Source organism: Lissotriton vulgaris, chromosome 1_1 (genome assembly GCF_964263255.1).
Source record: "Lissotriton vulgaris chromosome 1_1, aLisVul1.2, whole genome shotgun sequence".
In the NCBI taxonomy this organism is placed as follows: Eukaryota; Metazoa; Chordata; class Amphibia; order Caudata; family Salamandridae; genus Lissotriton; species Lissotriton vulgaris.
This window is the reverse complement of record NC_141685.1, coordinates 984,874,693-984,889,547: the sequence shown is the minus strand read 5'-3', so window position 1 is coordinate 984,889,547 and position 14,855 is coordinate 984,874,693. Positions and strand designations below refer to the sequence as shown.

Sequence of the window (14,855 nt, the reverse complement as noted above, 5' to 3'; positions counted from 1 at the left end):
GCCTAGGCCCTAAATCAAATTTCAAAGGCCAAATAAAGGGGCATGGTGAGCACACCCTGATCCCCAGGTTATAGTAGGGGGACAATCATGGGGTCAGAGAAACTTGCCCTGGGTATGAAGCTTTTCCTAAATTTGAGCTATCAAATCAGGGTCCATTAATCAGAAAACAAAATTGGACCTTGTTAAAGGTCAAGCTTTAGGGGGGTCAACCCAATTGATTGCCTCATAATAACACCCCTAAAATTCACTGGACTTCACTTCACTAGCGCTTGGACGCCTCCGGGCAACAATTCGCGCTATATAAATCTGCAAGTTTACAGTTTACAGTTTACAGTTTACTGGAAAAATCAGTTAAAAACTGAGCCATGGCTGTGACTCCAGTAGGAAAAAATCACTGACATTCCCCAGTTATGGTGTACAGTGAACATCCGACCACACATGTCCGCCATGTAGAAAATAAAGCAAAACACCCGTGTCAAAATTGGAGACGAAAAAACAGACTGGCCACCAACAGCAAAACATGACGCGTGACGTAAATTAAGGGATGTGAGTGAGAATAAATTCATAAATGCATATGAATGTCCAAAATGTGCAGGCATTTGCTTGAAGGGGGCATAGAATGCTCCAGAAAATGAATAGAAATGTTGAAAAGGTTTGAAAAATGCATCCAAACGTTGCACAGTTGCTCAGAAATAGCACATAATTGTGCGACAATTGCTCAGAATTGTTCGAAACGTGTAGAGAAATCTTTAACGACTATACAGAATTATGCAAAATTTCTCACAGTTATCTAAAGAAGTGTTCAGATTGTTCGAGGAGTGAGTCAAATTCTTCAAAAGTTGCACCGAATTCCATCTCTCATCTGCTCTGTGACCAAGCAGTATCCGCTTGTGAAAGACGCAGGCAAATAGAAATAAAACGAGAGAGAGCGAGAGATGGAGAGAGAGAGGGGATAGAGAGACTACAACACCCAGACTCCCACAGTCGCCCCCACCTCGCGCCCCCGCCCTACTCAGCCTAAGACCCAAAAGGGAAAACAGTGGCTGAAAGCACGCCTGGAATTCGCTTCCTGCGACTTTCCTTCCAGAGGAGCTGGACAAGAGGAGGAGCTGAGGATGGAAGAGCGGCCGCTAGAGTTGGGGGGCTGCACTCCAGGGGGGGCTCGGGGACCCCCCTGTCCGTCCTAGAGTGCCCCCACCAGTTTCCACCATGGCGGAGCCTCTGTTGAAGAAGACATTCTCCAGGCTGCGGGTCAAGGACCGGCTCAAACGCAAGAAGTCCGATGCCAAGGAGCGGGGTAAGGCGCCCAGAAACTTTCATAGGGGGAGGTAAAGTGCCTAGAAATCCCAGGTAGGGAGTTAAGGCGCTTAGCTCCCAAAAACTTACAGCGAGTGGGGTGAAGCGCGCTGAAAACTCTAGAGAGCAAGGTTAGGCGTCCGAACACTTTCAGAGGGAGAAGTAAAGTGCCAAGAAACGTTTACAGGGGTAGATACAAGTGCCCCGAAACCTTCAGGGAGCGAGGCAACGCGCCTGGCACCAAGAGACTTTCAGAGAGCACGGCAAGGCAGTCAGAATCTTTCAGAGACCAAGATAAAGCGCCCAGAAGCGTCCAATGTGTGACGTAAGGTTCTCGGAGCCAGAGAGGTTGACAGAGTGAGAGAAAGCTCCTGAAATCGCCAAGGATGGGTTGCGGCAAAGCGCTTGGAATGACACTTTAAGATTTGCAAAGAGTCTGGTAAAGTGCCCTGAAACCTCGGAATGCACTGCAAGGCGCCTGGCACCCAACGATTTTCAGAGAGTGCGGCAAGATGTCCAGGGACTTCCAGAGATTGAGATCGGAAGGAGTGCAGACGCCTTCAGAACGTGATAGCGGCTAGAAACACCCAATGGGTTTGCTAAAGCGCACGAGCGCCTTCATACTGTGGGACACAACACTCTGACTTTTTAAAGGGTGGGCATAGATGTCAAGTAGCCCATGTCATTTATAACTTTAGGTTTTCCTGACTTTTTAGTATACAGCGGCACTCTGCATGTGATTTGAACAAATTCCATTCTTATACCGTTAAAATTGGAGCTACAAGTCCAATTAAGCAATGTATTGTTTATTGAAAGACCCGAACTGGCTGTAAAGTTCACACATGACATAGGCTGGGGTGTAGCTTGGTCAGTAAGATTTTGGGGTGGGAGGAGGGGGGGTGACTTCGGATTTTCCAATATTCACGCTGGCATATAATGGCAAACTATATTATTTAAGAGGGAATAAAGAGGCTTAAGGGGCAGTGGAGAGGGAGAACAGTGCGGATTAGAAGGGTCTGGTGGCTTAGTGGACTAATGTCCCCTGTAGGGTCCTGTGTTTGATGTCATGGTCACAGGTTCAAATCCCAGCAGGTCCACTCACACTTTCATCCTCCTGAGGTCGATAAAATGAGTACTATTGATTTGGGTAACAATAAACATCGGCTATCTATGCCAAGATACCCGTTGTGGTGAATGTGCACTTTACAAATACACCTTATGTTATATGGGTTACTAAAAACACAAAATGTTGTAAAAATAACCAACAGTTTTAAGAACTTGCACTGAACTATACCCGACAGAAAGCAGCTGTATCCAACTATTTACTAGAGAATCCATTTAATAGGGTGTGGTGTAACCCCCGAAGCTACACCCCTGGTGATAGGTCTGTTTGGCTGCTACCAGTGAGGTAAGGCAACCAGAGACTTCAATGGAGGGAGGCCCACAAAACCTTCATGGAATGAGGTTTGGGGCCCGCAGGCCTCAGGGGGTGTACAAGGCTTACATCACTCTGAAATCATAACTGAGTGAGCTGAGGAGAATAGGGACCCCTGTATATTTAAATAACGCGCTCCAGAAACGCCCAAGGTGGTAAGAAACATTAATTGAAACGTAGGACTTAGGAAACTGTAGATGCATTAAGGGGGGGCAGAAACTTTCAAGTAGTCCCTTAAAATGTTCAGTGAGATCAGTGACTCAAAACCATTAAGTGATGTAAAGCGCCTAAAAACCTTGAGTAAGTGGTCAGTGATCCAAGCTCCATAGAAACCAGAGTGGGTTAGGGTGCCCCATGTCAGGAGCCTTGCATGACACCTCATGGGAGGCGAGTAGGCCAGAGCAGTTAAGAGTGATGTAAAATGGCCAGATGGCATGAGATGCGTTGCAAGGCGCCTGGAATACCTAAAGAAAGGTGCTAGATGCTACAAGGCTGCTAGGGGCAGATGAGGTAACGAGCTGCAAGGTTTCCGGGGGCATGGGGGGGGGGTTATCCACTGGGGGTGTCAAGACAGATGAAGGCCCTGGTGATGTAAGGCAGGCTAGAGCCACCAGGAGGTCAAGTGAACCATCCTTACCTCGAGGCACTTGGCGAATATGTCAGGGAGAGCTTTTTCCTTTACATTAACTTTATCTCACACCGTCAAATAAACAGTGACTGGGCTTTTCATGGAAATGTGAAAATCAAAGAATGACAGCTAGAAGTAAATTCTGGAACATTTACTGCACAAGAGGTTCAATCCAACGCCCCCTGCAGGCGTGCAATGCATGCCCCTGCAGCGGAGCGGGTGGGGATGCCACTCTCCATGGGCCCCCCTTTAGCCCAAGGCCAATGAGTGTCTGTGAGCCATGGGAGAGTCGGGGCGCCTCAGCACATTTTGCAGGGGTCCCATCATTTTGCCTTACGCCACTGCCTCCCTGGGGGGCACACTGGGTCAGTCTGGGTTCCATCGCCTCTTTCAAACGCACTAACTAGGCACAGGATGCCCTGTCCATTTTAAAGAAGCAAAGGTGGTGAAATACGTGTTTAGCGACCAATGGAAGCTTTCCCAGTCCCACCACTCGGGCGTTTTAATTGGATTTCGGCAGGAAACTAAATGAGAGCGAAAAGAGAGGTCAAAGGGCACGTTCAGTCCCCAAAATATAGGCTGTCCTTAAAGGAGCATTCAGGGAAGTGTGGCAAGAGGCGACCCTGGCACGGGACACGTCAAGTTTGCTTGTGAATTGCGCTGGTGAGCTGCAGTGTGAGGCCGGGGAGGGGTGGATTTACAGAGTGAAAACACTGAAGTGCAAGCAGAGCGGATCTGCCTTTGAGCAGTGTTGTTTGCAGGATGGTGTGGCTTTTTGCAGGTTGTCGCGGGTCTATGGACGCAGTGGTGCAGAGATTTTTCAGCCTGATCTGAACTTTTGCGTTTGCGCAGTGTGATCTTGGACAATATCATGAACAGCTGTGCTGGCTCAGAGCAGAAATGGGCGCCTCTGTTGTGCATGTACTCTCTTTACAGCACAGCGGTCCAAGTGCATAGAGAAAAGTATGGGAACTCTAATCCTGAGCGCAATGGGGCGGGTCTGAGACATGGCTAAAGAGAAGAAAATATTCTGTAACTATTTTGTTGGCCTTTCACCTTGTGGTAACTGTATATAAAATAAAATGCAGACATCTTCCATAGTTGAGGCCTGCTATATGTCCTTGCGCCAAGACGCCTTCGGGCAATCGCGCGCTGTATAAGTTGATAAATCAAATCAAAATCAAATCAAATCTTAAATGAAAGAAAAATTCAACTTGCATTTACCAGTGGGAAATGCATTTTCTGGTTGGAAAGCTTGGCTGGTTAATGCAATCACTTCATATGTCTGTAAGTGTAACTGGACGGTCACTGATTTTGAATCCTGGTTGGTGCACCGGGGAACTAGTGATGTGTATTTATAGTGCTTAGAGTTCCAAACCCATGACAGAAAGCACTGCCAATACACAAGTCATTTATTTAATAAAATGTAGTGCACACAGTATATGATATATTTCACAGTTTGTTTGTTGCAAAAAAAGTGCAAAAAGATTGTGCTTAAATGTTTACAGTGCTTTCCAAAGTTATGTTTTTATTAGTAATATGCAGTGGCGACTGCTCGAAGTGGATGGGCAACGCAAACGCAAACATGCATGGGAGAGGAGTAAAAAATAAACTAACTCAATTACCTGCCACTGTGGCCACAGCCTTGGTGCTTCTCTCCTGACGCTAGTGCACTGCACAGGCTCCCATGGTCCAATCACGGCACTGCCAGCATGAGAGCAGCGCCCTGATTGGCCTGAGTGTGCTGACTTGATGCTCGCTGAGGCACAGGGAGTCTGCGCTATTTCTCCACACCGGCTACGCAACACAACTGGGTTAGAGTAAGTAAAGTTTATTGTGTTGATTATTTAAAATCTTACAAGAGATATAAGTGCGCATGTCGGTTTGTTCGGCCGTCTTAGTAGGGCCAAACTGACATGCGCACTTACAGTGCTCTCCCCCCCCCCCACCACCCACACTCCTCCTCTCTCCTGCTGACGCAGTGACGGTCCCAGGATGGCCCTGCCCCAAAACTCTGCTGGGAATGGCAAGGTAAGAACATTTTTAATGGTTTTATTATAATTTTATTTTTCACCTTCGCTGCCTCTCAGCAGTGGGGCGACGCTCCTCAGCAATAATGGAAGAGCCAATTGTACCTTGTACAAACTTTTTTACAGGTTTATGTTAAAAGGACAGATTCCTGATTCTACTCATTAAAGCATATACCTGACTTCCAAGCAGCCTTTAGAGTTGTTGATTAATCTAATGCACACATTTACTTGTAACTCAGGTAGCAGGCACCCTGGAGAGAAGGCTTGCTTCTTCTTGATCTACCCAGAGCACTGAACATGGGAGGTGTGTACAGAATGCACCACGGATCACAACATATCCCTTCACTCACAATGAAGGAGACTCCAGAACTCTCCTTCCAACATTCTGCAACTCAAACTTTTTTTTTTAAAGTTAAAAAGTACGGGAACTGTTTTGATGAAACGAATACAGTTTGGGTTCCCCTGGCCTGCACACTTCGATCTTTGCTAAAGCTCATATATTTCACTCGGACTTTCTCTGAGTCCGTACATGAACTGCCGAGATGACTTTCTGAGATTTTGTTTCATGCAATAACTCGGAGAAATGTTGAGGTAAATGTCTGTTCCTTGGAGACGGCAGATGCAGAGCATACAACAGGATCTCGGCTCTATCCGAGTCGCTGCAGCTGTTCGTGCCCGGGCCCCATGGGTCTTCCACGGGGCGGTTCTGTGTTCGAGGGTTGCAGACGGATCTTTGGGTGGACGGTTTTACCGTGGCGTCCATAGGCGCGGGTGTTCGAGAACCTTCTACCTATGTTTTTGAGCGGAGGTTCGGGGAAGCTTACAGGTGTGCTGGTTCCGAGCACAGGAGCATGTTTATAGTTGTTTGCAGTGTCTGATAAATAAATACAAACCTTTGTCCTCCTCTATCCTTCTGCTATCATTCCATATCCAAATAACTGACTAACCTATCCACCATTTAAAATGTACTTGCATGTTTCACTATACTAATTCAACACTAATCCTCTATGGGTCCCGGAGTAGCGTGCTACCCGCCGAAAAAGCGCTTCGACAACTCGTCAGGGGTAGTAAGCGCTATATAAATGCAATTATAATACAATACTCTAAAGTATATAGATTAAACTCGCACTATGAGAAATTCATAGTAAAAAGTCTGTCCTTTAGATACTGCAACAAAACAGGCGCCCGCCTTTGCATTAAGCCTGCATTTTGTTAAGGCTGAGTCCGGGTCTGAGCATGGAGCAACTGTTTTTATTCGATTATTTTAAGATCCATGGGGCAGTGGTCCTTCCTGTTGCCCTACTGGTCCTGTCTTTGCACCGAGTGGCGAAGAATCCTCCTGTTTTGCCGCAGGTGCCTGGACTGTGCGTGTTCCTTTTCTTCACGCACCCTGGTCAGGCGTTTGTGCTGGACAGAGGATGCGTGTTTGGCGGGAGTTTGGGGGGAAGATTACTGACGGCACCGAGAGGTCAGACCTTGTCACTGAGGATTCTGTTCTTGGGCAGAGGGTTCAGACTCTGTGGACTGCGGGGTTTTGTTTCTTGATAAAGGGGTGTAGCTTCAATTGACAGTTGGGGGGGGGGGGGGGGGGGGGTAAGGGGGTGAACACGTGGTTTGGTGGTTCGCAGGAACGAGAACTCCACGACTCGGGGCTGCTCCAGACTGCTGCCCACAAAGCCCAGACCGTTATGTGCAGGGAATTTAACTAGCCGACGGGGAAGGGGAAAAAAACACAAGTCTGGCGCGCACACAAGGCCTTTCTTTCTCCCTCTTAAGGGAGTCTAGGGAGCTAGTCCTTCCCAGGACACAGGCCTGCTTTCAGGGTTTTTGTTTGGGGGGGGGGGGGGGGGGGGCTACATTGAGCATAAGCCCACAGCACCCATTCACTTCCAACTGTCCTCCCGAAGAATAGTTTCACTGTTGAAACATTTACATTTAATTTTTCCTGTTTTTTTGAAGTGCGCTGTTATTTGAGGTTCTCTAGCTGACAACCTAGTGCAGTAGGTTGAGCTCATGTTGCAGCTGTTTGTGTAACCTGCTGGCCATTAATATAATACTCAGTTAAATTGACCCAGTCTTTCGTCTTTGCCTGCCTTTTGGCATTTGTACTGTTCAGTAATAAACTATTTTCTTAGAAGAGGCCTTTTTCGCTTTGCACCATGTCACTGTGGTACGTCACCAACATGCGTACCGCCTACATGGCTGTGAAAGAAATTATGAGAAATGACTGCCAGAAAAAAAAAATTCCAAGGGTTGGCTGTTTGAAGCACAAGCTATTTTTGGAAACGTAAAATGCGTTCCATTCTATGTTGAAATGTAAAAACAGTGCTGGCCACAGACTGCCTGTTTTCTGTTCCCAAAAAGCGTTGGAGGGAAAAAAGGGGGGGTCATTTCCGGAAGCGCATCCACCCACCATTGACTTTAAAAGCTCACGAGGGTTGTGTTAAAATCAGGAGACGACTGATAAAATCTGGGTAGTAGAATTAAATAATGAGATTTTTTCATATTGTAAGGCAATGTTCTGGTTCTCTGGGAGCCGTACAACACAGGGAGTGGGTGGGGCGGAGTGCCTGAAAGGGGCGGGGCGTCTCAGTTTGTGGTGTGTGTTTGTGTGCCTGACGTGTTTTTTAGGTGGGTGATGTATGTGACGGTGGTATGTCTCGAGTGGTGTGTCTTTTCTCCACCAAGGATTTCTTTGCGTTGTTTGCTTGTAGAGCTGTGTGTCGCCTGTGTGCGGAAGGGATGGTTTGTGTGGTTCCTCTTTGTGGCTTGGATAGTTCTCACGCAGAGGCACTTTTTGTAAAACACGTCATGTCAGGGAATCTGCCTCCGTATTTTCCGAAGCCTTCAGTGTGTCTATTCGAATCAGTTTATCCCTTGCACAGTGCTGCCTGGGGTCAGTGTCACGGAGGCTGGGAGGGCCGAGCAGAGTCAGTCGCTTTCTTTGAAGTTTCTGGCTCTATGTGCCCCTCTTAGCCTCCAGGGTTGCCAACGAGACCTAATTCCCTCACTCTATGTACTCGAGATCACATGTTCATGTCTCCACTGCGTCCATGTTATTAAACGGGGTTGTTCATGATTGGCACTAATCGTCGTGACGGGTCATAGGGCGATCACGCGGGAGGGGGAGGTGGCAGCTGTCTCCACCCTCAGCCCCTGTGTTGCATGTTCGTAAGTGCACCCGCTGAACTCTGAGACACCCGACACATGGGTGTGCACGTCCGAGGCCCGCTACTTAGCGTGACCTTCAGTGGCATGGGTGAACCTGCTTTCCGGGGTCGACATACGTCAGCTTCCTGGCTCTCCAGTGCGCCGTGGGAATTGTAGTGCACCGTGTGCTCCTGGACAAATGCATCCGTCTCTGTTCGCCTAGTGTTCTTAACTGTAAAAAGGTGGGAGAACCAGGGAAGCGCTCAGACCTAGTATTGATTGATACATACAGCAAGCACTGGCAAAGCCAATGGGTCTCGCTTTTTGGCTCTGTCCATGCTTTTGCTGATGCTGTTCGATTCCTGATGTGAGTCGTGGAAGTATATATTTCATGCATTCAAAAAGGATGGTAAACATTTCTTGCTGTAAGGGAGGTAATAAGAAGCAAGCAAATGAGTGTCAAGCAAGCCGACCAATGATAAACAATAGGCTGGTCCACAGCAGCCCACTCCAAGTACACTGTTACATAGACAATAGACCTTCTACAGCAGGCAGCCAAAGCTGTCTGGTAGCTATGACGTCAAAGATGGGCTTTGGAATGGACATACTCAGAATGCACCACTGTGCGAAGCAGAAGTCTGGGATTGGACGAAATTGGGGGCGGGGATGCAGGCATGGACCTAGGAGAGGAAGCCATATCCCCAGATTGAATGACAAATAGCCGCCCATTCAAACATGAGCTGTTCACCAAGCAGGCCAGGCATGCTGACCACATGACTTTATATCCCAGAGAATGTCATGTTTACAGTCACTTCAAAACCTACTGCATTGTGGGAATTGAATTATTTGTTTAGTTCCAGGAACGACTTTGACTGTATGAATGAATGAAATGGCATTTGTAATGCGCAGCTATGCCCAGTGGGCGTCAAGGCGCCTAAATCAAATAACAGGCTGTCAGCAGTCAGAAACAGAGCTTACTGGTATGCTTTAATAAAAAGCCAAGTTTTCAATGACTTTCTGAAAAGGTCAAGAGAAGGCAGTGACTTGATCTCCAGGGGGAGTGAATTCCACATCTGGGGTGCCAGTATGGAAAAAGCTTTGCTCCCCCATCTAGCCTTCTTGGCTCGAGGGATTACCAGTTGATTGAGCTCACTGGAGCGTAGGCATCTGTTCGGGACATATCTGGTAAGTAGGGATCCAAGGGTATCGGCCGGACCTGCAGTTAAAGCCTTATATGTTAGACAGAGAAGTTTGAACGTGATCCTTGAGGGAATAGGGAGCCAATGGAGATTCTTCCTCGCCAAGGTCATAGATGACAACCAAGGCAGGGCAAGGGCAAACCGCGCTGCCGCATTTTGTATGACCTGCAAGCGCTGCAGAAGGCCCTTGTTGGCCCCGGCGTACAGTGAATTACAGTAATCGAGCCTTGAGCCAACAAGGGCGATCACCACCTGTTTCCGTGCCTGTGGAGAAAGATAATGGACGATCCTTTTCAGGATCCTGATGACGCCCCAGCAGGTAGCCACTGTTCTGTTGACCTGAAGCTCCATAGAGAGCTGGGTGTCAAAGATGACGCCAAGGTTCCTGGCAGATTGTGTAGGTGTGGGGCAGATGCCTAAAGAAGGAGGCCACCACTCACCTGACCACATGTCCTGATCTTTGCCAAAGACCAGGACCTCTGTCTTGTCCCCGTTCAACTTTAGGGAGTTGGAGATCATCCACTCTGCAACAAGTTGCATGCAGGCCCTAAAGTTTGACGCGGCTTCATTAACAGAGTGGGTCAGGGATACCATAATCTGCGTGTCGTCGGCATACGACACTACCTCCATCCCCTGAGATCTTACTAGTCTTGCAAGGGGGGCCACGTAGATATTGAACAGGGTCGGGCTCAATGCCGACCCCTGTGGCACCCCACATTGCAAAGACTTAGCAGGGGAGAGGTACTCACCTAGCATGACACGCTGCTCTCGTTGATGTAAGAAGGAGCTCAGGAGACTGAGGGCCGGTCCATCTACCCCTGCCTCCCTTAACCTGGTTGTTAAAGTAAGGGGAGACAGGGTATCGAATGCTGCTGTAAGGTCCAGCAGCACCAGCACGGTGGTTTGACCCAAATCCACTTTTCTGCGGATGTTGTCCATGACCTTAGTCAAGGCAGACTCCGTGCTATGCAGCTTTCTAAAGCCATGTTGGGACCCGTCCAAGAAACCTGAGGCATCAAGGAAGTTAGAAAGATGAAGGTTCAAATGGGTCTCCAACATCTTGGCAGGGGCCGGCAGAAGGGAGATGGGTCTAAAGTTCTTCAGTACTCTGGGGTCTAAGGTGGTCTTTTTCAGCAGCGGCTTTACAATGGCTTTCTTCCAAAGTGAAGGAAAAATGCCTTGTTCCACGGCTCCATTCATTACTTCCAGCATCGGAGGAAGAATGATATCCCTACAGTTCTTTAGTTGTTTCAAAGGAACAGGGTCAAGTGGGGAAGACGATTTCGTTTTGTCCAACAGGCTATTAAGTCCCTCCAAAGAGAGAGCAGGGAAATGTTCGAGGGACTGGGGGGTGTCTCTGCTCCAAGATTCCAGCAGTTTAATTCGAGAAGAGTCCTCAGAACTCAGAGAATTCCTCTGTGATTGTAGAGCTATGAAGATATCATCTATTTTGTTGTAGAAGAAGTCTGATATATTGTTGCATAGCTCCTGTGAAGCAACCACAGGGTCTGGTACCTGGAGAGAGCATAGTGAATCCACTATTTTAAAGAGCTCTTTAGAGGATGTTAGAGAGCAGGTTAGGTTGGTAAAATAGTCCTGTTTTTCCTTGATCACTTTGTTTTTGTACTCTCGTAACAGGCTCTTATAGACTTCTCGATCTTTGGGATCCCAGGATTTGCGCCATCCACGTTCCTTCTGTCTGCATTTTTGTCTAAGAAGCCTCAGGTCAGTTGGCTTCTGTCGAGATACAGATTTCAGGGAGGGAGGGGCTAATTCGTCAGCGGCTCTGGTGATAGCATCAGTGAGTTCTTGAGCCGACTCATCCACCTTCCGCTGAGTTGTGATATTGGTGTTAAGAATAAAAGGGGCGAGAGCCTCATTTGTAAAATTTCTGAAGTTCCTTTTAGAGTATTTTTTGCCAGTGCCCAAATTAACATCAAAGCAGGGGATGTCTAGGGACAATGGGACTGCTAGGTGGTCGGACCAAGTAATCGGTACCGGCGTTCCAACATCTAGTCTAGAGTCGTTGGAAAAAATCCCATCAAGGATGTGCCCCGCCTTATGGGTCGGGTAGAGAACTCTTTGGACAAAGTCGCACGCCTCCAAAGAATTAAGCAAGGAGGAGGTATCTTTCGAGGCCATATCCTCTAAGTGGAAATTGATATCCCCCAAAATGGTAAGATGTGGTCTGCCAAAATAGGGTTCCAAAATTCTAAAGAGTTCTGGGCAAAAGTTAACCCTAGACCCGGGGGGCCTATAAAGTAAAATACCAGAAAAAGAGCTCGAAGGAGCATGCACAATACAAAAGTATAGGGCCTCAAAGGGGTCAGTAGGAACCGATAGGGGTTTTATGGTGCAAGAGAGAGTGGATTTAATAAGAATAGCTATTCCACCACCTCTACAACGTTCTCTATCTAACCTCAGGAGGGTGTATCCTTCAGGTATGGCCAAAAGAAGATCATGACCAGAGGAGTCAGAGGCCCACGTCTCGGTAACAAAGACCCAGTCCGGATGCCTCGTGCTAACAAAGTCATGAAATTCGATCCCGTGTCTGATCAAAGAGCGTGCGTTGATCAAGAAGCCCTGTTTGGATTGGGAGATATGACTAACAGACGCAGGAGGGGCAGAATGCCTACAGGCCCGAATAGAACAATTAAAAGATATTTTACAGGAAGGACACGCACGCGCCTGAAGCAGTACCTCCGGTCTGAGCCGATGATGACAGAAGTGCGCAGGGGGTCTTAGTAACAGCAGGTTGCGAAACAAATCATCCCGGGTGGGGGACATGGATACGTCAGGAGTCCCAGGGTCCAGCACGTCCTGCAGCCCGTCCTCAGCGCGGACGGGCGCAGACGGGCTGAACTCTGGCGTAACTCCGGCGTCAGTCTGGCGTCCCCGCTGCGCGTATCCGCTGCGCGTCAGCATGGCTCGCTTAAGTACATGCCTAGCGTCCTACTGGCGACTAGAGCGCTATGCCTACCAATCAGCGCTAAGACTCGGCACCATCCACACCCAAGATGGCGCTGCAAAGCGGAACTACGCCGGGAAGCGGACCCGCCAAACAGGTGACAACCAGGGACCCTAAGGACCCCTGCTCCCTTTAGATTGAGTGATGCCATGCCAAAGCGGAAAGTGTTGCCATGCTCTAAAAACAGCAATCCTTGAAGATGCTCTTCAGCATCCCTCAAAGAGGTTCAGCGGCCACAGGCCCCTTCTGCCCTGTTTGTTGTTCTTCTGGATTGGCCACCTGTTCTGTGAAGACAACCTCCTCGTTCCTCAGGTCTTATCTTGTGGCCACTTGTCCTTCATGCCTCAGAGGACCCTGGCCCACCTGGTTACCTCGTGCCCTTTGGCTACTTAGTATCTACCCTACCCTTCTCTCTTCCTGGTGGCCATATATCTGATTTATGCCTGAGGCAGGCCTCTGCTGTAGACTTTGCACTATATGGAAGGTGTCTTTACCCATCTGGAGATAAGTAATCCACATCTGGACAATGTGTTGAACAGGAGACCACCAAAACTGGGCACGCTAATCTAGATTACTCCTCTTGGACCCAACACTATACCGCATATAATGTATTTTGTGTTATGAGGCCTCTAAACTGATATAGTACTGTGACAAGGACTCTAGAACCGGACACGAGTCCAGAGGAGGCCTCCAAAATGTGTGTAATAATCTAGATTAGTCCTCTGGAACTAGAAACTGCTTTGCAAATGACACCTGTACACACCCAGGGTCTCTGGTGCCACTGCACTTGCTGCACTATTGATAGCAATGCCTCTTTGTAGATGAAGCCTAGCACAGACCACTGTACTTTCCTAGAAGGCCTTTAGAACTAGGCATAATCCTGCACACAAGACTTCTGGAACTGGGATTAGAACTGTATAGACCATCCAAAGAAATGGAGGATGTACTCTAGATGACAACTCTAGAACTGGACACAATGCAAGTGGGGTAGGATGGAATAGTGTATGATGCTTCAGGTGAGGCCCCAGGGTACAGTGCCCTCAGTGAGATCTCTGGAGCTAAACACTCTACAGCAGACAATACCTGAACACAATACTGCATTAAGGCCTGTAGAGCCAGATCTAATAATCCTTATGAGATCTCTAGAACTGGACAGATTAGTGTAGATGAGATCTCTAGAACTTGATCTAGACTTCTATATGATGACTCCAGAGCAAACGCTGCTCTGCAGATAAAACCTCCAAAAATGTACGGATTGCAACATTGAGGCTTGGAGGACTGAATGCAGTGCTTTGATGGGACCTCTGTAACGGGACAGAACGCTCCAGATAAGGTCTTAAATGCAGGGCTTTGATGGGACCTCTGGAACGAGATAGAACGCTCCAGATGCGGTCCTAAATGCAGGGCTTTGATGTGACCCCTAAAACGGGATCGAATGCTCCGGATGCGGTCTTGAATGCAGGGCTTTGATGGGACCTCTGGAACGGGATAGAACGCTCCCGATGCGGTCTTGAATGCAGTGCTTTGATGGGCCCTCTGGAACGGGATAGAATGCTCCAGATGCGGACTTGAATGCAGTGCTTTCATGGGCCTTCTAGAATGGGATAGAATGCTCCAGATGCGGTCTTGAATGCAGTGCTTTGATGGGCCCTCTAGAACGGGATAGAATGCTCTAGATGTGGTCTTGAATGCAGTGCTTTGATGGGACCTCTGGAACGGGATAGAACGCTCCAGATGCAGTCTTAAATGCAGGGCTTTGATGGGACCTCTGCAACGGGATAGAACACTCCAGATGCGGTCTTGAATGCAGGGCTTTGATGGGCCCCCTGGAACGGGATAGAAAGCTCCAGATGCGGTCCTGAATGCAGGGCTTTGATGGGACCTCTAGAACGGGATCAAATGCTCCAGATGCGGTCTTGAATGCAGGGCTGTGATGGGACATCTTGAACGGTATAGAAGGCTCCAGATGCGGTCTTGAATGCAGGGCTTTGATGGGACCTCTAGAGCGGGATAGAATGCGCCAGATGCGGTTTTGAATGCAGTGCTTTGATGGGATCTCTCAAGCAGGATAGAATGCTCCAGATGCGGTCTTGAATGCAGTTCTTTGACGGGCCCTCTGGAACGGGATAGAACGCGCCAGATGCGGTCT

The 14,855-nt window shown here is 48.3% G+C and overlaps 1 protein-coding gene across 2 annotated transcripts in view; it reads left to right on the top strand.

The window, feature by feature from the left end:
• The first annotated feature begins 1,022 nt into the window (after nucleotides 1–1,022).
• The window catches only part of SYDE1 (synapse defective Rho GTPase activating protein 1), a 113,777-nt gene continuing 99,944 nt past the window's right edge, over nucleotides 1,023–14,855 (top strand). For both annotated transcript variants that reach the window (XM_086960571.1, XM_086960562.1), the window contains exon 1: nucleotides 1,023–1,297. In XM_086960571.1, coding sequence (XP_086816697.1) covers nucleotides 1,210–1,297 — 88 coding nt within the window. In that variant the 5' untranslated portion in view covers nucleotides 1,023–1,209. The remainder of the gene's footprint in view (nucleotides 1,298–14,855) is intronic.